Source organism: Cheilinus undulatus, linkage group 14 (assembly GCF_018320785.1).
Source record: "Cheilinus undulatus linkage group 14, ASM1832078v1, whole genome shotgun sequence".
NCBI lineage: Eukaryota > Metazoa > Chordata > Actinopteri > Labriformes > Labridae > Cheilinus > Cheilinus undulatus.
The window spans coordinates 4,599,041-4,623,012 of NC_054878.1; the positions used below are offsets into that span (position 1 = coordinate 4,599,041).

The 23,972-nt window shown below is 41.8% G+C and overlaps 1 protein-coding gene across 1 annotated transcript; it reads left to right on the forward strand.

The window, feature by feature from the left end:
• Positions 1-22,327: 22,327 nt before the first annotated feature.
• On the forward strand, positions 22,328-23,329 carry LOC121521800 (trace amine-associated receptor 1-like). The gene has a single exon (XM_041805963.1). It carries the CDS (start codon positions 22,328-22,330, stop codon positions 23,327-23,329), a length of 1,002 nt encoding a protein of 333 aa, XP_041661897.1.
• Positions 23,330-23,972: the final 643 nt, after the last annotated feature.

Genomic DNA, 23,972 nt, shown 5'->3' on the forward strand with positions numbered 1-23,972 from the left:
TGACAGAAATTAGATGCTTTCTCTGCTCTAAAGAGCTGAAAAATTTTATTTTCTTTCAGGTACATTTTTATTCCTAGCTGCACTTTAAAAAAAAAAAAAACTTCGACATGTGAATTATAGAGAGTTGGTAAATTGTTCTTTTTTCTTTCTTAGGTATTTTTTTAGCAAAGAGAAATGTATTCTGCTGTAACAGTTTAAGATGTTTTCCTTAATGAGAAAGATGAAAAATAAACACAGAAAACCTGTTTTTAGAATTCTATTTTTTCACTCTATTTTCATGTGAATAAAACTGATGTGATTAAAAAAAAACTAGCTTGTTGTAGTTTTTTCTGTGGACTGTTTCCTAAATCAAGCTGTTTAAAAACACTGCAGATAACAAATGATTATAGTGGACCCATAATTTCACATCAACTGGTTATGTGAAAAGGACTGTATACACAGTGCTTAACAAATTTATATTTACCGACCTAACCCTAACCAAAGTAAGGTTTATGCCACAGCTGCCCTAAATTAACAGCATTGGTAATTACCAAAATCATTTTTATGTTTCTGCAATGGTTAATACACCAATATGTAGAAGCTCTTTAACCCAAAAAGTATTTTTAATGCTAAAATATAATTATTATTGTTATCCATGAATTTTCAAATTGACTGATGTATAAAAAAACTGAAAAAAATAGAAAGAACATTAATATTTCTTGATTAATATGTCAAATTATAGTTATTGCATTCCTGAACAGAAAATGAGTTTTAGTGGTTGAATGTTATGCTTGATTCATTTCTGACTTCTCAGCGAAGCCCAGTGAGCCGGCTCAAATTTGGGTGAATTCAGTTTGAAATTCCTCATTCCTTTTCAGAATGGTAAAACGTGGAGAGCTGACTGAAAATGAAAGAGTCCGCATTAAAGCACTTCATGATGCTGGATGGTCTCTGAGACAAATATGACAGGTGGTCTAATACATTTGTCAAGCACTGTATATATGTGGGTGTGTGTGTGGGTGTGGGGGGGGGGGGTGCTTGAATTGCTGATTGCTTTTTTTTGTATGTTTGTAATCTTCTGTAAAGCACATAGAGTTTACGCCTGTATGAAATATGCTATACAAATAAAGTTGATTTGATTTGATTTTCTTCTGTTGAAGCCATTCTGTTGTTGATTTACTTCTATGCTTTGGGTTGTTGTCCTGTTGCATCACCCATCCTCTGTTGAGCTTCAGTTGGTGGACAGATGGTCTTAACTTTTCCTGTAAAATGTCTCGATAAAATTGGGAATTCATTTTTCTGTCAATGACAGCAATCCGTCCAGGCCCTGAGGCAGCAAAGCAGCCCCAAACCATGATGGCCCCTCCACCACATTTCACAGTTGGGATGAGGTTTTCATGTTGGTGTGCTGTGCCTTTTTTTCTCCCCACATAGCGTTGTGTGTTCCTTCCAAACAACTCAATTTTGGTTTCATCTGTGGACAGAATATTTTTCCAGTAGTGCTGTGGAACATCCAGGTGCTCTTTTGTAAACTTCAAACGTGCAGCGATGTTTTTTTTGGACAGCAGTGGCTTCCTCCGTGGTGTCCTCCCATGAACTCCATTCTTGTTTGATGTTTTACTTGTTGAAGATTTGTCAACACAAATGTTAGCATGTGCCAGAGATTTCTGTAAGTCTTTAGCTGACACTCTAGGATTCTTCTTCACCTCATTGAGCATTCTGCGCTGTGGTCTTGCAGCCATCTTTACAGGACGACCACGCCGGGGGGGACAACAGTGCTGAACCTTCTCCATTTGTAGACAGTCTGTCTTACCGTGGACACATGAACATCAAGACCTTTAGAGATACTTTTGTAACCCTTTCCAGCTTCATGCAAGTCAACAATTTTTGATCGTAGGTCTTCTGAGAGCTCTTTTGTGCCAGGCATGGTTCATATCAGGCAATGCTTCTTGAGAACAGCAAATTCAAAACTGGTGTGTGTTTTTTATAGGACAGGACAGCTTTAATCAACACATCCAATCTCATCACATTGATTGGACTCCAGGTTGGCTGACTCCTGGCTCCAATTAGCTCTTGGAGAAGTCATTAGCCTAGTGGTTCACATACTTTTTCCACCCTGCACTGTGAATGTTTACATGTTTTGTTCAATAAAAACATGAAAACACATCATTTTTTGTGCAATATTAGTTTAAGCAGACTGTGTTTGTCTATTGTTGTGAATTAGATGAAGATTGGAACACATTTGATGACCAATTTATGCAGAAATCCAAGAAATCTCAAAGGTTCACATACTTTTTCTAGCAACTGTATATTGATTCTGTAATGCCTAATTAGGATGTGTATAAGCAGGGGGCACATGAGGATACCAGCCTTTTGTTAATTTTTATTCATTTATTTATTTATTTATTTAACCTTTGTTTATTTCATGCAGGCCTTGACAAAATTATTGTTGCAAGCATCCCACTGAATGTGGCTTTAAACATGCTCCCAACTACCAATCATTGACTTAATAAATGCTTTATTATAAAACTTTTAACACATTTTAATGAAATGGTAAGAGTCCCATGAGCCTTTGCTCTGACTTAACTGTCCAAACCCTAAGCAGCCTCACTACCTAGCCCTCACTGGAGGAGGTTAGTTGTCCCAACAATCCCATCACTCAGCACATAGCCTTAAATGTCTGAGACGGAGCTGCAGGAGTCCAGGCCTGTAATCTAAAGGAGAGGAGGCTGGAGATGAGTACTGGTGAACTGTAAATGGATCTGAGTTAGTGCTTTTCTAGTCCTCTGACTGCTCAGTGCTACAGGCCACACTCCACATTCCCATCCCAACATCCATTCACATTCACACAGCACTGCTGCAGCAGTGGGACCAAACTAGGGTTAAAGGGATATTTTGGGGGTTTTTACAGTTGGGTTGTATGAGGTACTTTGCAATAGTGGTGCCATTAGCCTCCAGAGAAACATCAGACAGTTTAATGGTTAATTCCCCCTAACAGTTTTGTGTGTGTCTGATGTGGACATAGTAATATATTAATAATAAAAAAGTTTTGACCTGAGGACCCCATATCAAAGGGAATGAGCGCTGATGATTGAATTGGTTTGATCAATATTATCCCAAAACTCCCACACATATAATCAAGCTGCTGTTTGTAATCTGTGCTGGGGTTCACTCCTGAGTGATGGGTATGAACTAGCAACCTATCACACTTTAGGCCAGTGGCTCTCAACATGGGGTTGCAACCCCTGGGGGCAGTGAGGGGGGATGAGGGGAGATGGCTTCCCCCTTGTTAGTAAAATGACCAAATTTCGTCCCCTTTGTTAACCTGCCATCCCCTCTCTGTCGGGGCAGAGCAGGGATGCTTAGTTGAGTTTGTTCTGCCTGACTCATTGATCCTTTACAGGGTTTCCTGTTTATGTATTAAACTGCAGCGGATCGCCACTGTTTAATTAGCCCCCCTGTTTTCACGTCGGCATTCCCATCCAGCATAACTTTTACTGTCCCATGGATACACAGCCTGTTCAATGCGCTGATGCTGCGCCGTTACCTTGCCTCCTTCCCTCTGTCCTCCTGGGTGTACAGTGAAGCTCGAAGTTTGACATTGTAGGCCAGTGATAGGCCTACTCAACCCACGGCTCTCAAGCCGCATGTGGCTCTTTAGTGACAAGTTGCAGCTCCTTTAAGGCTTACTTCATAAAATCCTCCTGAAATCCTCTATAAAGGTGAAAACTGTCAACAGTACAGACTCTTTGCAATAAGTCATATCAATAAATCTAAGTCCACAGAAAGAAGACAGACTAACTTCCAAATTCAAATGAAAACTTGTATATTATTACTGTTGGATGCGCCCAGGACGGAGGAACGTGCGTAAAAAAGCACAGAGGAAATCCGCTGATGGCGCATCTCTTCAGTAAGTTAATTCATTGAGGTGTGCTGTCTTGTGTTCAAGGTGAAGCTTTTAATGTCCTCATTTGAACACATTTCTTCAGTCAATTCCTGCCAATGCTCTCCCATACTCGTGTTTGGTGATGACTTTTACGATGCACATCGACATCAATGAGCCAAACACACAGAACACATTTTGAAATAATGTAAAATTGAGTAAAACTTGTCCAAACGTGGATGTTTTATTTGATCTTAAATGTATTAAATACTGTCAAAAGGGCAGAAACAGAAAAATGAAAGCAACAAACTGGCAGGACAGAATGATTTGAGAGGGGGAGCTGCAGGTGTGAGGCAGGGCCGGTTTAAGCCATTTGGAGGCACAGGGTAAAGACCAATATGGGACCCTCCCCCTTCAGCCAAGAGCAATAACAATAAGAGGAAAAAAAAATAGAAAGCATAACTTTAAGTTAACAGAGTCACAGAACTACAGTACAGCAAGGTGCATCCCCCTTGTTAAAAAAAAAAAAAAACAAATCGCCTACTGCCTAGGGGGTCGCGACACACTGAAAGGACTCCAGAAAACTTCAAATACTCAGAATAATTTTTCAACTTACACATTTGCCAACAACACCAATTGGGCCAAATTTAAACCCGTTTTCATCACTCTCTCCAATTTTGCTAATTTTGACACATTTTTGCCAATTATAAGCCATTTCTGTCAAGTTTAAACCCTCTCCAACACTTTTTTCTGCCTGTTTTTGCCATTTCTAAACCAGTTCTTGCCACTTTCCGTCTACTGTTGCCTCTGTTTTCTCTCTTTATTGCCACTATTAACCACTTTTTGCCCCATTTCTGCCCTTTCTAACCCCATTTCACTATTTTGCCCATTAAACCCATTTCTGCCCACTTCCTGAGTTTATTGCCTTAGTTATCCCATTTTTCTTCCCATCTCACCAAATTTATCACAGATTTTTGCCCTTTTTTAAATCCTTTTAAACACTTTTATGCCTTTTTTGCCACTTGAACCATTTTTTTTTTTTTTTTGGCCATTTTTTGGTTTTATTTGCCACTTGTAACCAATTTCTGCTAACTTCAAAATCCAATTTCATCACCTTTCCACCATTTATTTATTTATTTTTTGCCATTTTTAAGCCATTTTAATTCTGTTTTTAAGAAATGGGATTCACATGTCTTACAAGGCTATTTTGTCATGTAAGGTGGGTGTTTGGACTCAGATGCAGAAGCGGGTGTGGTGATTCTCAGTTTTTAGTTTTATTGTGTTAACTTCCTGTGTAACCGCTTCGGGTATGGAAGCTCTCCTGTGCACTTCACAGAGATTGGGCGTCTCTACTGGCTCTAGCTCTCTCGGCTCTGGCACACCTGCAGCGCATCAGCCTCATCACCGCGCCGCACTTAAGCTCTGCTATGAGTCTTCTCTGGCGCTAGATGATTCTGCTCTCTCCGTGGTATCGGCCAACTCTCGAAACTCTAAGTTTTGCACCTGAGTAATCCTGAATAATCTTCGTGTGTACTTACCTGTGTCTAACCCTGCCTTATCCTCCATTCCCTCCAGTACCTCCACGAGCCTCCTGCAAAGCCCAATCTCTGCCACACTGCCGCACTCTCTCTCTGGAAAACACTCTCTGCCAATCAGCCTCACAGAGACACTCACCTCTCGTCTGGAGCCAGTCACAATCGCCCGCTGCATGCATCACTGGCACCTCTCATCTGGAGACCTCTCACCTGAGCACCTTCCCCCTCATACTCCCCACTGCCTGTACTTTCCCCAATAAACCTGTTTAACTGTTGCTACCTTGTCTGGTTCTGCATTCTGGGTCCAAACCTCAACACAACAATCATCAGTTCATCACAGCGGGAGCAGTTTTAAAGGTTTTATTGAACACCAGTAAGGCAAAAACCACAGGTCCAGGGAGTGAGATTCTTCGTGGGAGAGAGAGTGCAAAGCTGGGCTGCAGGATCTTCTGTGAGGCACTGGAGGAAACAAAGGAGAGGCACGTTAGGGACAGAGTCACAGGTAAGTATAACAATAAATCAAAAATAGTATAAGTATAGGCTGGATGATCCTCAATGATCCGGGGGGGTGGAGGGGCGACGGTAGGAGGGCTCAGATCATTGGTCCCCACAGGTTTGAGCAACAACACATGAAACGTAGGGTGTATCTTCATGGACTCTGGGAGCCTGAGGGTCACTGCAGATGGGTTAATAACTTTGACAATCTCGAATGGGCCAACATACCGTGGGGTGACTTTCCGGGATTCCACCTCCAGGGGGAGATCTCAAGCTGATAACCAGACCCTTTGTCCAACTCGATAGTCCAGGGAGGGAGAAAGGAGTGCGTCAGCCAGTCTCTTGTTTTTCTCCACAGAGCGGGAAAGGGCAGCTCTGGCGGTTCTCCAGACCTCCTTGATCCTGTACAGGTGATGATGCACGGAAGGAATGGCCACGGAGCGCTCCTGCTCAGGGAATAGTGTGGGTTGATAACCAAAGCAGCACTGGCAAGGAGACACACCTGTGGCCGAAGAGACGAGGGAATTGTGGGCGTACTCCACCCAGGGTAGGTGTAGGCTCCAGGTGGCTGGATGACGGGCAGCTACACAGCGTAGAACCGCCTCCAGGCTCTGATTGGCCCGCTCTGTCTGGCCGTTGGTCTGGGGATGGTAGCTGGAGGAGACACTGGCGTTGCGCCCAACTACTTACAGAATTCTTTCCATACTGCTGAGCTGAACTGAGGACCACGATCTGAAACAATGTCACTGGGGATGCCATGTAACTTAAACATGTGAGAGACCAGGAGATTAGCGGTTTCAAGGGAGGAAGGGAGTTTCGGCAAAGGCACATAATGGACAAACTTGGAGAATCTGTCAATAATCGTAAGAATGACTGTGTTACCTTCAGAAAGTGGGAGTCCAGTGATGAAATCCAGTGCTATGTGTGACCAAGGGCAGCTAGAAGTGGGGAGAGGGCGCAACAGACCAGCAGGGGGTCGGTGAGAAGCCTTTCCTCGGACACAGACAGAGCAGGCGGAGACGAACTGATGCGTGTCCCGCGTCATCCCAGGCCACCAGAAGTGGCGTTGAATGAACTGTAGGGTCTGTTGAAAACCCAGATGGCACGTCAATTTGGAAGAGTGCCCCCACTGGAGCACGGGAGATCTGACGGCCTCAGGAACGAACATCCGCCCATCTGGTCCTGTCCTGGGATCCGGTTCGTCCTTCTGGGCCTCCCTGCCAACGGACTGGATCTCCCAGGTAGCTGCTCCTATGACACACTCTGGAGGAATGATCAAATCCGGCTCCTCCGGAACCTCTGAAACTGCGTCCCTCCGGGAAAGTGCGTCCGGCTTGAAGTTTCTGGATCCAGGTCGGTAGGAAAGGGAGAAGTTAAACCTGCTCAGGAATAGAGCCCACCGGGCCTGGCGAGGGTTTAGCTGACGAGCAGATCGTAGGTAAGCAAGGTTCTTGTGATCAGTCCAAATAATAAATGGCTTCTCAGTGCCCTCCAGCCAGTGCCTCCACTCCTGCAAAGCGAGGACCACAGCCAGCAACTCTCTGTTCCCCACATCATAATTGCTCTCAGCAGGTGACAGGCGACGGGAGAAGAAAGCACAAGGATGTAACTTTTAAGTCTCTGGATCTCTCTGGGAAAGGACAGCTCTGACCCCAATGTCGGAAGCATCGACCTCCACCACAAACTAGAGCTGGGAGTCTGGATGTCTCAAAACAGGTGCTGTGGTGAACAGAGCCTTGAGTCTGGTAAATGCTCTCTCAGCCTCTGGGGACCACCTAAAGGGGAAGCTAGTGGAGGTAAGGCGGGTAAGGGGTGAAGCTACCTTACTATAGTCCCTGATAAACCTCCGGTAAAAATTAGCGAAACCTAGGAACCTTTGTAATTCCTTATGGGAGGTAGAGATGGACCATTCAGTGACTGCTTGGATTTTAGCGGGATCTGGCTGGAGCAGACCTCGTGCGATGATGTACTCTAGGAAACTGACTGACTCTGAGTGAAATTCACACTTCTCAGGTTTAACAAAAAGTTTGTTCTCTAGGAGTCTCTGGAGAACTAGGCGGACATGTTGTAGGTGCTCGAGGGGGGTACAGGAGAAGATCAAAATGTCATCGAGATAAACAAAAACAAATCTATTTATCATCGTTAATAAGGGCCCGGAAGACAGCAGGGGGATTGGTAAGGCCAAAAGGCATGACCTGGTACTCGAAATGGCCTAGGGGTGTGTTAAACTCGGTCTTCCATTCGTCCCTCTCTCTGATGCGGACCAAATGATAAGTGTTGCGGAGATCTAGTTTTGTGAAAATCTTGGCAAGGCACAAGGGTTCAAACGAATGATCAATGAGTGGAAGCGAGTACTTGTTCTTAATGGTGATGTCATTCAAACCACGGAAGTCAATACAGAGACGAAGAGAGGTGTCTTTCTTTTTAACAAAAAAGAACCCCGCCCCTATCTATAACACAATCATAGGGACGGTGCGGGGGTAGTGAGACAGCTAAATCTTTGCTGAACATGGGACCCAGGTCATGGTATTCCTTGGGGACATTGGTCAAATCAGGAGGAAGGGGGGTGGCACTAGAGCGACTGGAGAAAGGATTAGCTGAACGAAGACAATGAGAATGACAATGGACGGTCCAATTAGTGATCGAAGCAGTTTTCCAATTGATTTGTGGATTGTGGAGTTTTAACCAAGGGAGACTGAGAACTATAGGAGAATGAGGGGAAGGAATAACAAAAAACGAAATGTCCTCGTGGTGATTACCAGAAATGATAAGAGTAAGAGGAGCGGTGCGATGAGTAACCTTAGCTAACACTCTGCCATCTAAGGCAGTGACAGTCTTAGGAGAGTTAAGTGGCTCTAGAGGAAGCTGAAGTTGACGCGCAAGATCATCTTGAATGAAATTGTCATCCGCACCAGAATCGATAAGCACCTGTAGGGGGAGTGAGTCTCGTTCCCACAAAAGGCAGGAAGGAACAACTATGTGAGATGGAGAGCTCGAGGGTAAAGAGGTTTGGCTCACTAACGTGCTCTCCTCCGTTAGTGAGCCTTGTCTTTTGGCACCTGGGGACAAGAGGCTAGGATGTGGCTTGCCTGACCACAATAAATGCAGAGTTTAAGATTAAACCTACGCTGACGTTCACTAGGGCACAATCTGGTTCTACCTATTTGCATGGGCTCTTCCAAAGTTGTACTGGGAGGGGAAGAGTTGGTCTTGGGAGGAGCAGGAGGGTGGTTGGGCGTCTGACCTGAAGGGGGAGCTACAGGGCAGGGTCTGGTCTGCCTCTTCTCCCTCTGTCTCTCTCTCAACCTGTTATCAATCTTAATGGCTAAAGAAATTAAACCCTCTAGGGACTCAGGTTCATTACGGGTGGCAAGTTCATCTTTTAACTCTTCAGATAAACTACGTAAGAAAATGCCCTTTAATTCCTGTTCCCCCCACCCGCTCTCAGAAGCAGTTATATGAAACTCAATAGAAAAATTCGCTACAGATTGGGAACCCTGGGAAAGTGAGAACAATCTTTTGGCTGCTTCTTGGCTCTTGAGGGGGTGATCAAAAACTCTGGTAAGTTCCTTAGAGAAGGCTGGAAAAGATGCTAAATAAGGGGACCCACTATCCCACAAACTAGTAACCCACTGGGAGGCCCTACCTCAAAGAAGATTAACTACATAAGCTATCTTGGACCTGTCTGTAGGATAATTGTAGGGCTGCTGGTTGAAAACTAAAGAACACCTTACCAAAAAACTACCGGCTGACCCTATTTTGCCAGCGAAAAAATCTGGGGGGGGGGGATAAGGCTCTCTAACGGGAAGGAAGGGAGAGGGGGCTGGCTCGGATGAGTTTAAGGTGGGTTGACTCACCAGAGCGGGTTCTGGGGGAGTGGATGGGGGCTGAGTGGCAGTTTGGAGCTGCTCCGAGAGTGTGGAGACCTGAGTGCTGAGGTTTTGTAGTGACGTCATGATTCCTGTGAGAAGACTGTCGTGATGACCCAGGCGTTGTCCTTGATGAGCTATTGCGGCTTTGATGGGGTCCAGATCTGCTGAGTCCATCTTGGCCAGAGTCTTCTGTCATGTAAGGTGGGTGTTTGGACTCAGATGCAGAAGCGGGAGCAGGTTTGAAGGTTTTATTGAACACCAGTAAGGCGAAAACCACAGGTCCAGGGAGTGAGATTCTTCGTGGGAGAGAGAGTGCAAGGCTGGGCTGCAGGATCTTCTGTGAGGCACTTGGAGGAAACAAAGGAGAGGCACGTTAGAGGCAGTCACAGGTAAGTATAACAATAAATCAAAAATGTTCACTAGAAGCATGAGTGAGGACTTAAAGTAATTCCTCTGGAAAGCTGAGAGCTGGGATTTACCACGGGCAGTAGTAAGCGAGACTTTGGCACAGCTGAGAGTTCCTCCAGCCTTCTTGCAGAGAGGCTCATCAGATGATCCGCTGCAGGTGTGTAACTCTCCGCTGTACCGGGAGGAAGGTGAACCTCCGAAGAAACAAGTGACAAGTTACCGGCAAACAAAAAGGAACAACCAGAAGCCGGAAAGCGGAAGTCCACAAAATAATACAGAATTTTCAAAATACACCAAACTATTTACTACGGTGCAAAAGAAGAATAAAAACATATTTTTATTTGTGCTTTCAATTGATTAGAAAAAATTAATCAAGTTAATCACATCACTATTAATCACAGCATTTCTTTAGTCTAAGTGATTTTTGGTTTTTAAACATTCTTAATATTTTAATTATTCTCATTTTCTATAAATTAAAATTAAATTTACTAACATTTACTTGTATTTTTGTCTGAGATAAATTAGTAGATGTATGGTGTTTAAAAGAAAGAATATTAAACAAGCTAGAGTTCCTTCAGCCTTATCCAGTCTACATGTAACCAGGCCTGTTCTGTCACACAAAGGCACACAGGTTAGCTGACATGATAAAAACAAACCTATGTATGTATGTATGTATGTATGTATTATTATTATTATTGTTATTATTATGACTATTATAGCTATCAATCCATTTTTCAGTTTTCTGGGTCCGCTTTCTGCTTCAGGCTCTTTAAATGAACAATGAGCAACATTAGCTATCAAGGCGTGATCCCATGTTGTTGTTAGTATCTTTGCTAACATTAGCAACATTTGCTATCATAGCTTGATCTAGTGTTGTTGTTAGTGTCTTTGGAAACATTTGCAACATAAGCTATCTTAGCATGACCGCATGTTGTTGTTAGTATCTTTGCTAACATTAGCAACATTAGCTATCATAGCTTGATCCCATGTTGTTGTTAGCATCTTTGCTAACATTATTAACATTAGCTATCATGGCTTGATCTCATGTTGTTGTTAGTATCTTTGCTAACATTAGCAACATGAGCTATCATAGCATGATCTCATGTTGTTGTTAGTATCTTTGCTAACATTAGCAACATTAGCTATCATGGCTTGATCTCATGTTGTTGTTAGTATCTTTGCTAACATTATTAACATTAGCTATCATGGCTTGATCTCATGTTGTTGTTAGTATCTTTGCTAACATTAGCAACATGAGCTAATCATGGCTTGATCTCATGTTGTTGTTAGTATCTTTGCTAACATTAGCAACATTAGCTATCATGGCTTGATCTCATGTTGTTGTTAGCGTCTTTGCTAACATTAGCAAAGATGTGTTTTCCCAGGAGGTCGTACTTCTTACTCGATGTGCTTCGGTGTAAAGACGGTGTTTCAGAGCAGTTCTGTACACATAACTTTTGTTTTATCCTGGCTTCCATTAGACAGCTTTTTAAGTCCAAGTTTGCAGTGAAGCAGACCTGGGTGGAAGTTGTGGTCAAACTTAGTCATATGATTCAGTTTTGTTATTATTTTTTTTAATGCTTTAAGCTTTCTGGATTAATCACCAGCGTTAATGCTTTAATATTAACAGGCCTAATTTTTATTTAATAAGAGTTGATATCATTCAGGTTAAATATGAAATATGGATATCACAGCAAAAATTTACGATTTATCATCTTTTTGCTGATACCCATGGTCCCCAAGGATGGCTGGGCCCCCAGAAAGCTCTCCTATATCTCCCCCTTATGGGCGGCCTTGTCTGCACATTGTCTGTGTTTAACCACCTTCAGGTAGTGGGGGTCTCCTGTCTCTGGCACTTTTATTTTGGGGGCGCTGGCTGAAAATGTTGAAAACCATTGCTTTAGACAAAATGCTTTATGCCATCAAATACAGTCGGTGTAAAAAAATGTGCTGTGACAACCATAGATATCTATAGTGATGGCTAGATGTCTTCCGGCGCAGTTTCTAACATCATCATCAGCGGCCATCTTAACACAGGCATGCTCTCTGGCGGAATCTGTGGTACCTGAGGGAAGGTGAGTGATCTACACAAACGTAAATACTCTTATCTCGCTGAAATCTTGATGAATTTACAAACGGTTTGGTTTCTTACAAACGTTATTAACATGGCTACAATCCTGGATATTTGAACATGTTAAAATTGCAGCTTTTCTCTTCAAAAAACGACTTAATCATACAGCATAGTTGTGTAAGGCTGAGACCACCAGATTTAATTTGTTTAAAAAAGTTTGTTAAAGACATCTTACATTATAATTCCTATAGAAAATTGCTGAGTGAAGATGTCAGACTTTTGTGCTGCCTACGGATGCTCTAATTGCCGTGGTGTTGAAAGCAGAGCATGTGGGATCACCTTTCACCTGTAAAATATTACAATACTATGACTATATTTAGGATAATCATTAGTTACTTAGTGGAAGTATGTACAATACAGGTCCTGTTACAAAGGAACAGCAGGGCTGACATAATAGTATTGCAAGATTGTTGTTGACACAAGGCATTTTAGAATATGTTTGTTTACACAATCACTGAATGTTTCTTTTGGACACCTTTTATAACTATTTTAATGTGGTTATTCTTAAAGTACATACAAACATACATACAATTTCTCCGGAAATATGATATCATGTATATATCGTAATAAATATTATTTATTATTATTGATTTCACTATGTTTTTTGGGTCATTTCTTATCTCTGTCCTCCATGTGTATACCTCCACAGTAGTCTAGTTCTCTCTAGAGGGTGGGGATTTCGACATGCAGCATTTCTTGATGTATATTTGTAAAGGGAAATCTTGTACCTATTTTTTATTGCAAATAAATGTCACATTTATAAAATATTACTAATCTAATACAAAATTTTGAATTATTACTTGTTTAAACTAAACATGTAATAATTCAAATTATTTTATCATATTAGTAATGTTCCTATTATAAAAGTATACATATATCTCATGTTGCCATTCTGTGCGCTGAGTTTTAGTAGCTCATATATTGATTTGACATAAATACCTTGTGTGTGTGTATATTCATTGCACCTATCTGAAGTCCAATGGGGAAATAAGTAGGTGATCCCAAAGTTTTGACCGGAAGTGTAACATAATTATCCATAAGTGCAGCGTTATAACTACACCTCTGACGTTTATAACCAAACCGTTTGAAAATCGGTAGAAAATTGAGCAAGTTCTGGTTATTACAAAAGTACATGCACCACTACTACACAATGTTATGGGTGAGCGAGCTGACTGTGGCAAGATGGGCGCCAGTGCGGACATACGACTCCATTGGCCGGCAGTGTGGACGAGACATCTAGCAATTACTATAGATATCTACGGTTACAACGTTTATCAATCAGATTCAGTGATTACCAAGCTGCCCATCACGACTGATCCCATCCAGCTCAGACTCTGATTCGCTGATGGCTACAGGAGCATTTTAAGATCTGCATCTAATGACTTTAACATGGGGACTGTTAGATACTGACCACTTCACCGATGCACCGATGACTCTCCATCTCTGAGCCTGGTCAGAGCCGTGGTCTCTCTCCCTCTGAGGCCTTCATAGCTACTTCAGACTCTTATCTGTCACTTATGCAACCATCTTGGGTTCAGTCTTGACACTTTTCAACAATTGCCTCTGGTTTTACTCACAGTTTCGGTTGGGAGGGGGACAAGGTGGGGATTCCCCCTGGAACCAGGAAACTTTTAAAAGAATTCAAATTCTACTTCATCATTTTTTTGTTACTTCTCTGGCTGTGTTGCTCAATAGGGCTGAAGCTAAACGGTTTAAACTGTCCATATCTGCTGCTGTTTCTCTGTGAGCTCGAGGACCGTTTAACCTTCATTTGTTGCCTCTGGACTTGAAGGAAGGTTAAGATCCCTCCTGCTAAAGAGGTTTTCCAGGGAGCCTCTTCCCAAGCACGGGCGCCAGGTGGGAATGCCCCAGACGTAGAGGTTTGTTGGACTGGGTAAGGTGTCATATAGAGTTTGGACTGAGAGCCTTGCACCAGACCTCAGCTGCAGAACATCGTCCCATCTTAGCCGTACTCCTTGCTGTCTGAGTCCAACCATCCTGCTGACTTCCTCCTTGCCCGCTCAGACTTCCTCCTGGTTATGCGCTCACCACTCCTTGCCCTGGGCTCTCAGCTCTGGTCCCTGGCCCTCTGGCATAGGCGAGACTCTGCCAAGGACCTGGCTGCACTCCACTGCAAACCATTCAGTCCTGCTTTTGCCCCATTTGGGTCCCTGAATTCTCTGTACTGCAGATCTTCCCTAGGCCGTGTACCCTTGAACTCTTCTGTGAGGCCAATAACAAAGGCGTGTTCCTTCAGCCTTATCCAGTCAACATCTACCCAGGCCTGTTCTGTCACACAAAGCCACACAGGTATGACATGTCTGTTGGCTGACATGATAAAAACATACCTGTCAGTCCATTCTTCAGTTTTCTGGGTCAGCTTTCTCCTTCAGGCTCTTTAAATGAGAATAATACCTGAGAATCAGAACTAAAGATCTGTTCTCTGTGTGGTTTTCATCAGGAAGGATGTAGCATAATCAGTGATGGACAACATGACATCTGCAGAAATATGTGGCCTAGATATGCCGATCCTGGCTGTCTGCAGAGTAGATGACAGGATCTGTTAAAGGCTGTGAATTCTGCACAATTAGAAAGAAAATAACCAAATTAAAACAATCAAGTGCTAAATAAACCTACAAAATAACTCTTACTTTCATCTTTTCTGATATTGGCTTTGTAAATACTTCTTTTCCCCAATTCTAAGTCAAACTTTTTTCAAAGCTATTGCATGTTTCTCTAAACTCTATCTTCATCAGTCTCTCACAGGATGATGATGATGATGCAACCGTCTTCATTAGAGGTGTGAACTCAGGTGTGGCTGTTGATTCGCCCTGAGCTGACTGTCACACACACATGAACACTCTCCGCTGCTGCTGTGTCTCAAATAAAGCTAAACTAAATCCTAGCAGTTAATGATGTGAATGATGACATTAAACATCCTTAGAGTCCAAGTTAAAGATGAACAAACATCTAAGAATAACCCTATATTATAATCAGAGGAATAAACTCTGCTTACCCTCTGAATAACAAAGAAAACATCTTCTATAGTATAAATTTATGAATATGATAGAAGATGAAGTGACCCATCAGCTCTCACTGAGGGATATTAAAGAGGTATTAACAGTTAAAGGTACAATATGTTGATTTTTTGCACCCAAATACATAAATAAAAAGATATGATTTAGTTCAGTTATTACTCAATCTCAGATATTTTTCCGCCACTGTGACAGACATGATGGACCCCTATCATTCACCCTGCACAAAGCATGTTGTTGTCAAGCACCGGCGTCCTTCCTAATTTCCACTTGACATACAGCGGCTTGCAAAAGAATTCATCCCCCTTGAACTTTTCCACATTTTTTCACGTTACAACCACAAACATAAATATTAGCGTTGTGAATCTCTCCTCTCAAGATGATTTGATTCGAATCTCGATTCACAGACTACGATCCGATTCATTGAAACACAGAACGATTCGGTCTGATGCGGTGCAATCTGATTATAGAATCAACGCAAAAAAGGGGAAAACAAGATAATTTCATCATGATCTAAGTTTTTTTGATCTTATTTATAAAACAGACTGAATGCCAGGCCTCCTGTGCTAACTCTCTGAAATGATGCTCAAGAAAGATTTCATCACACCCAGGTGCCCAGGTGTCTTACTTGGACATCAAATTGGGAGATAAATATTAAAATGAGTTTTTACTGGTACATGTTTGTCCTCCTGTACTTGTAACTCTGTTAGAATTATTAATCCCAATAACAGTACAAACTAAATATCACATTTTCCCAAGAAGCACAGATGAAAACGAATTTAATGTCACAAGGAGATTTGGATAGAAAGAGCTGTGTGTGTCTGCTAGGACAGGAGAACAAAGGGTTAAAATAATATTGAAAACAGTCAAATTAAAACAGCTTTCTATACATTTTTTTTCTTTCATAATTCCTCTTAATGTGAGTATTAAGGCTACATGTTGTTAAAACATGGTAATTTCCTTTCTCTGTGTATCTGACTGTTCTTGATTGTTCTCATTCTTGAATTAATTCACTGGAGAACAGCTGATCTCCAGCTCAGTGAAGTCCTCTCTGTTTAATATCAAATCAGTGGGCTCAGATGTATTGATTATGTCACCAAATCAATCACTCCCAACAACACGTTATGGTTGTAAACCTGTGAAAAAGGGGCTGTTGTTGTTGTTGTTGTTAGCGTTAGCATCTTAGCTAAGCTTTAGCTCCACCGTCTCAACAGGTGAGATTTATGAGCTGCCGCAATTCTTAATCATGTTTCTCCAAAGCGTGCAGACGGGCAGACATTTTGAAAGTCATCCTCCCGTCATATCAAGTCCACATGACTTTTTCCTGAGGTGCAGAACTGTAACTGAAAGACGTTTAGGTGACGATCGGTGATACACATCCAGCTACATAGCGAGCACCTACGACGAACGGAACTCTCCTTTAAAGGTAAAAGGTCACCGTGGGTCGCACAAGATTACAGACACTGAGCCAGAGCATGGCAGAAAGGGCTATGAGAATAAGCAGCAGAGCCAAAGACCGGTTCATGCTGAATTTTTACCAATCCAGGGCTTCGTGGACCGATGCACTCAGACCGCTGACGTCAAGATCAGTTAACCAGTCCATATCGGATTATCTATACACCACTAATATATATATGTTATTGGGATTTCATGTGATAGATCAATCTAAAGTGGCACATAATTGTGAAGTGGAAGGAAAATTATACATGGCTTTCAAAAATATTTTACAAATTAGAATCTGAAAAGTGTGGTGTGCAAAAGTATTTAGCCCCCTGGAGTCTGATACCCATGAATAAAATCCTGTGCATCCAACTGTTGTCAGAAGTCACCTGAACAGTAAATAGAGTCCACCTGTGTGTAATCTAATCTCAGTCTACAGCTGTGAAGGCCTCAGACGTATGTTAGAGAACATCAGTGAACAAACAGCACCATGAAGACCAAGGAACACACCAGACAGGTCAGGGAGAAAGTTGTGGAGAAGTTTAAAGCAGGGTTAGGTTAAAAAAAATATTCCAAGCTTTGAACATCTCACAGAGCACTGTTCAATCCATCATCTGAAAATGGAGACAGCTGGCACCACTAGAGCCTGGTCTTAGGCTGCACAGTGTTTAGAGCAGGAGTCATCAACTTCATTTGTACATGAGCCAGATTTTCAAATTAACTTTAGTGAATAAAGTGAATAAATTAGTCGGTTTAATTTAAATATTATTATATTAATATATAAACTGTATTTCTTTTCTTTGAGGCGTTAACAATGAGACGACAGGCACCAGCAAGGGAATTATTTTAGCTCCATATTTCTGGGGTTTCTATGCTGTCCATCCCTGGGTTTGACACTCTTACTGGTGAGAAATGCATGAAGGAAATTGCATGAATGTGATGTTTGTGTGCGGGTTGAACTCAGGTGCGGAGACGGAAGCAGTTTTAACAGTTTATTTGTGAGGATAAGTGCACCAGGGAAGGGGATTCCAAGAGTCCAGGAGGGAGTGAGGGAGTGCTGGAGCTGGCTGTGGTGAATTGAGCAGGAGGCACGTGAGGTAATGTAGACAAGACTCAGGCGCTGTAGAGAGCTGCAGCCAGTCTTAAATAGCAGGTGTGATTAGAGGATTCGCTGCAGGTGTGCCTCTCCACAGCACCAGGGGGGCAGGGTGAACGCCTCAGGAGAAACAGAGTCAAGTTAGCAGCCAGCAACCAGCTCCGGAAACCGGAAGTACCACAAAGTAAAATATTCAATACAAAATAAACACCACAATGAAGTCTTTTTCATTTTAAACCTCAGGCAGGAAAATTAGACTCTACCTAGGCCCTGAGGTGAAAGGTGACATTAAAAACTGCTGATATAATCAGACCTAGAACAATATCAGTGTTTATTATGCTTCATGTTTTCTAATCCAATTCACTATTTATTACAGACTTGAGGTTGAGATTACAAAAACAACACAACAATAAGAGGACAGTAAAAAAAAGGAACATGTTTCACAAAGTCACAATAAAGGATCTGACGTTGAATTTGGTATGAAAACGCACAAAATTAGTTTAGACTTAAAAGCAGTTTAGGTACGAATGTTCCATAATGGAAAACAGATACAGATACAGTACTGTAAGAGTCAGCACTGTTAGATACAGTACTGTTAGATGCTGTTACTATTATATACAGTACTGTTAGATGCAGTACTTTTAGATGCAGTACTGTTAGATCCAGTACTGGTAGATCCAGTACTGTTAGATGAAGTGCTTTAAGATTCAGCACTGTTACATGCAGTAATGTTAGATACAGTACTGTTGAATGCAGAACTGTTTGGTGCAGTACTGTTAGATATAGTACAATTAAATGCAGTACTGTTTGGTGCAGTACTGTTAGATGCAGTACTGTTAGAAACAGTACTTTTAGATGCAGCACTGTTAAATACAGTACTGTTAAATACAGTACTTTTAGATGCAGTACTGTTAGATGAATACTGTTTGATACAGTACTGTTTATTTCAGTAATGTTAGATGCAGCACTGTTTTGGGCAGTACTGTTAGATTCAGTACTTCTAGATACAGTACTTTTAGATCCAGCACTGTTAGATGCACTGTCTGGTGCAGTACTGGTAGATCAAGTACTGTTAGATGTGGTACTGTCAGATACAGTACTGTTAGATGCAATACTGTTAGATTCAGCACTGTTAGATAAAGTACTGGTAGATGCAGTACTGTTAGATAATGTACTGGTAGATGCAGTACTGTTAGATGCAGTACTGTTAGATTCAGCACTGTTAGACGCAGTACTGTTAGATAAAGTACTGGTAGATGCAGTACTGTTAGATAATGTACTGGTAGATGCAGTACTGTTAGATGCAGTACTGTTAGATTCAGTACTGTTAGATTCAGCACTGTTAGATGCAGTACTGTAAGATAATGTACTGGTAGATGCAGTACTGTTAGATGCAGTACTGTAAGATAATGTACTGGTAGATGCAGTACTGTTAGATTCAGTACTGTTAGATTCAGCACTGTTAGATGCAGTACTGTAAGATAATGTACTGGTAGATGCAGTACTGTTAGATGCAGTACTGCAGTACTTCAGTAGGGGTTCCAATCTTACCTAACTGTACCAAAAAGGTGGAGCTACACACACAACAATAGGGGCTCCACTGACGTCATGTCAGCGCGCGACTCACCTGCTTGCCTCCGGGCTTCAAAGACGGAAGTCTGTGCTGTGAGAAGCGGGCGAAAACGGGAGAAAAATGGACCAATATCTGCCTAAATGGGAAATATTTGGACTCGACAGAGATCCAAACTGTTTCCTAGTCTATGGATGTTGGTATCTGGCCACAAATCAAGTTTCCTGACATTTATCTGAATGATTTTAAGAACACAGAGCAGAGCCCAAAGGCTCACATCAGCCTGATCCATCCGCGATGGATGAGAAACTAAATTAATGCTGAAGTTTAGTGAATACGAAGCCTTAGAACAGTTCATTTTCTTTGTAACTAGTTATTAATCTACTTCTTACGTTAGGTAACCTGTGAAAACATCGCTCTGTGGTTGTTGAACAAGCTCGTAAAACTTCAGGCTGCAGACTATTTTGCAACGAGATCAGCGCATCCTGGATTTCTGAGTTAATCTAGCTTGATTTTAACACCAGCTGAACTTTTCCTTTATTTTTAATGCGGTGAATTCTCACAGTACAGCTATAAACTTTCATATTTTGTGGTATAAACTGTTCTAGACTAGATAAATTCACATTTTAACGTAGTGTTACGAGTCAAACCACCTCTGTATACGTAATTCATCAGCTGAGAATCTGTACTGACAGCAGTTAACATCATTAAGATGCAGTTATTTTTTAAAAAAGCACTTTCAGCTGGAATAAAGCTGTTTACTGCTTATTCCCGACTGACTTCTGTCACTCATCCTTTCTATAACTCTGCTGCTGGACCAGCAGACTCGTGCTGTGACTTCACATGCATGCTTTTACAGCCCCGCCCACCCAAGTGAGGGCACAGGTGTCTGTGGAAACTCAAACTATTTTGGGGTTTAGTGTACCAAACCATACCAAACCGTACTGAATCAAACTGGACCCCCTGATGGAAACATGGCTTTAGAGACAGCACTGTTAGATGCAGTACTGTTGGATGCAGTACTGTTTGATGCAATACTGTTAGATGCAGTACTGTTAGATTTAGCACTGTTAGATGCAGTACTGTTAGATCAGGTACTGTTCGATTCAGTACTTTTAGATACATTAATATTAGATTCAGTACTGTTAGATGCAGTACTGTTTGATGCAGCACTTTTTGAGGCAGCACTGTTACTTGCATTTTTTACATACAGCAAACGTGCAGCGAACCGTCAGTGAATCGTACTGTGGAGCACAGCGTTGCCTTTCTAGTCTATCAGAGAATTTCCACAGCCTGCGCTCCAGACCGGCAGCAGCACGGCCTGGACCAACACTGCGCTCCGCTTTCGTTCGAGATACGCTGCAGATATATTTTCAGCGCCGGCCGCTGCCAAACCACGTTAATATCTGTCGATCAGAAAGCTCCAAACAGGAAGTCACAAGCGTAGAATATCCAGTTCCTTCAAAATAAAACACACTGCAAGGACTCCCAATCGTAAATCATCACTATATCAACATTATGTCCCAGTTCCTGCAGCAAGAGCAAAGGGTCACTGAGAGGTCACTGGGTCATGGAGCAACAATGGTGCCATTAATGAGGAAAAGGTAACTTTTGGGGATATTTAGCCAAAGAAATTTGCAAGAAACCACACATCCTTTAAGCAAACATTAACCTTTTAACTTCCTAATGTACTCACTCAATGGCGGAAGCAATAATATCATGGACTTATACTGGAAAGGATGATAAATTAAGCCCCATAGGTAAAATAGTCCACTGCTGACATACTATTCCTGTGTGAACTCGCAGTTTTCCCGTGATCTCTGCCTGTTGACCGAGGCGCTGCGCTCTGGACATGCTTCCAGGGAGCAAGGTCGCATGTCTTCGGTCGGACCAAACCCACGGTGCTTCGGTGTGTGGCGCAGACGTCCTATTTGGAAATTGGAGTTTCTAACAGTAGTGTAACTAACTGTACAGTATCTAATAGTACTGTATTTAAGAGTAGTGTATCCAACAGTAGGCAACATTACTGTATCTGGTAGAACTGTATCAAGAAGTAACCATAAGATACTTTACTGCAAGGGTTTCAAACTCATATTGAGTCCAGGCCAGATTTGCTCCAATGAGAAGTCCAATCGTGGTTTCTGAATTTAGACCTTACCAAAGAGCCTAAAAAGCTCAACATTTCAATATAAACTGCTAACCTCATTTTCACCATTGGTAAAATATGAAAAATATAAATAACATTGATAATAAATCATTCTGAGATGAAAAAACGTAAAAAAAAAAAAACAAACTTTGTTTAAAGGCTCAAAGTCTGAGATAAAAAGTCAAACTTATTATTTAAAAAAGGTCAAAACATGAAATTTAAAAGTAAAATAATGTTTTCAAAAGGCAAATCAATGAGATAGAAAGTCAAAATCACAAGTTTAAAAGGTAAAAATATAACTTCTGTCATACTGACTTGACTGTCATGATACTTTGGCTGTGGAGTAACTTCATACTTCCTGTAGGAGTGTAATCACCATGCAGATGTAGTTTTAATGTTTTTCTTTTCAGAAGTTTGACTGTTTGAGCATAGTTGTTGTTTCCATCTGATGCAAATAGACTTGAGCTGATTGGACAGTGGTCCTGATGATGAGGGAGGTGTTGATAAGTATAGTGGTTGTGCTCAGAGTTACAGGGTCAGGGTTAGATGTGACACTGATTCACTCCAGTGCATGGACAACATGAAGGTTTGATCTGAGAGACAAACAGGTTCATTCAGGTCATTTGAACTGACATTGCTGACGTTGTTTCTGCTGCTTTGAAATGTCTCTGTCTTTCTAATGCTTGTCTCTGATTCACTCATAAATGAACTGGACTGGATTGTAGGACTTTCCAAACATGGGACCAGGTCTCTCCAACAACAGGACTGTCATAGTTGTGGACATCCATCCCTGCTATGAAATCTCTGATTTCAGCTACATCCTGACAAAAAGGCCATCCATAATCTGTGTGCTGTTATATCTGTTCCTGTTTTTGTTGTCTTTAGTCACAGTGTGTGGAAACCTTCTTGTCATGATCTCCATCATGTACTTCACTCAGCTGCACTCTCCTACTAACTATCTGATCCTCTCTCTGGCTGTGGCCGACCTTCTTGTAGGGGTGCTGGTTTTTCCTCTCAGCATGGCGTTTTCTCTCAGCTCCTGTCTCTATCAGGAGGATTTATTTTGTAAAGTCCGCAACAGTTTTGATGTGTCTCTCAGCGGCTGCTCTATTCTGAACCTCTGTTGTATTTCCATTGATAGATATTATGCAGTGTGTCAACCCCTGATTTATAAAGCTAAAATCAACCATCATGTTGCTGGGGTCATGGTCCTGATCAGCTGGGGGGGCTCGGCTCTCATCGGGATCGGGGTCTTCATCTCTGGGCTTTACAACACGTGTGTAGATGGCTGTTTTCTGTACATGCTTATGATGAACACAGTTGGATCTGTGTTGTCATTTTACCTCCCAGTGATAATAATGCTCTGCATCTACTTGAAGGTTTTCCTGGTGGCGCTGAAACAGGCTCGCAGAATCCAGAACAAAACATGTCAGAGCACCAAGTCTGGAGCCACGGTCAGTAAGAGTGAGAGAAAGGCCACCAAGACTTTAGCCATAGTTTTAGGAGTTTTCCTCCTGTGTTGGACTCCTTTCTTCCTCTACTTCCACTTTTCTCCTTTCAGCCAGAATCCAGCTCCAGTTCCTGTTGTTGAAACTCTGACCTGGTTAGCTCTGGTCAACTCAATGTTCAATCCTTTCATTTATGCTTTCTTTTACAGCTGGTTCAGGACGGCCTTTATGATGATTGTTACTGGGAAAATATTTCAGGGTGATTTAACAAACACCAAACTGCTGAGATAGACTCTGAGAGTGATGATGATGAATCTGTGACATTACAGCTTATTGTCAGAATATGCTTACTTTACTGTACTCCATCAGAGCATCACATCATCTTTGATTGATAATTCTGCTTTTGTCATCCTCATTCAGCTTAGAGTGTCACCAGACTGCAGGCATGTCTGCTGCTTTGCCTTCGTCTCCAATATTCTCATGCTTGAACATGCTTTGAAATGATACAGAGTGAAATACCTGCAGCTTTTCATGAGCATGAATTTCATCTTGGTTTCAGCACTAACACCTTATACTGGTATCAGCATCAGTGCATCCATACTCCAGGCCACCCCTGCATCAGTCACTGCCATGGTTGGGACAAAACAGTCTGACTATGTCACTGATGATTCTGCATCTGATGACAGAACATGATCCATGATTTCAAACTTACTGTTGCTTTTTTCTACATTTCTTGCCATGGCTGGACCAGTATCATGTATTTACTTTAGTTTAGGATTTGTGATGACATTACACTGTGTTCTTCATTATTATGCAGACACTGTTGTTGTTCATTTTTATTAAAAGCTCTAATATGCCATTCTGCAAATTCAGACTTGGATTTGTTTTTTTTTTTATTTGTATGTCATTTCATAATTTTTAACAATATATCTGT

What these genes read in the sequence shown, in the direction of transcription:
- LOC121521800 (XM_041805963.1), top strand. Translation starts at nt 22,328, where the DNA reads ATGGGACCAGGTCTCTCCAACAACAGGACTGTCATAGTTGTGGACATC.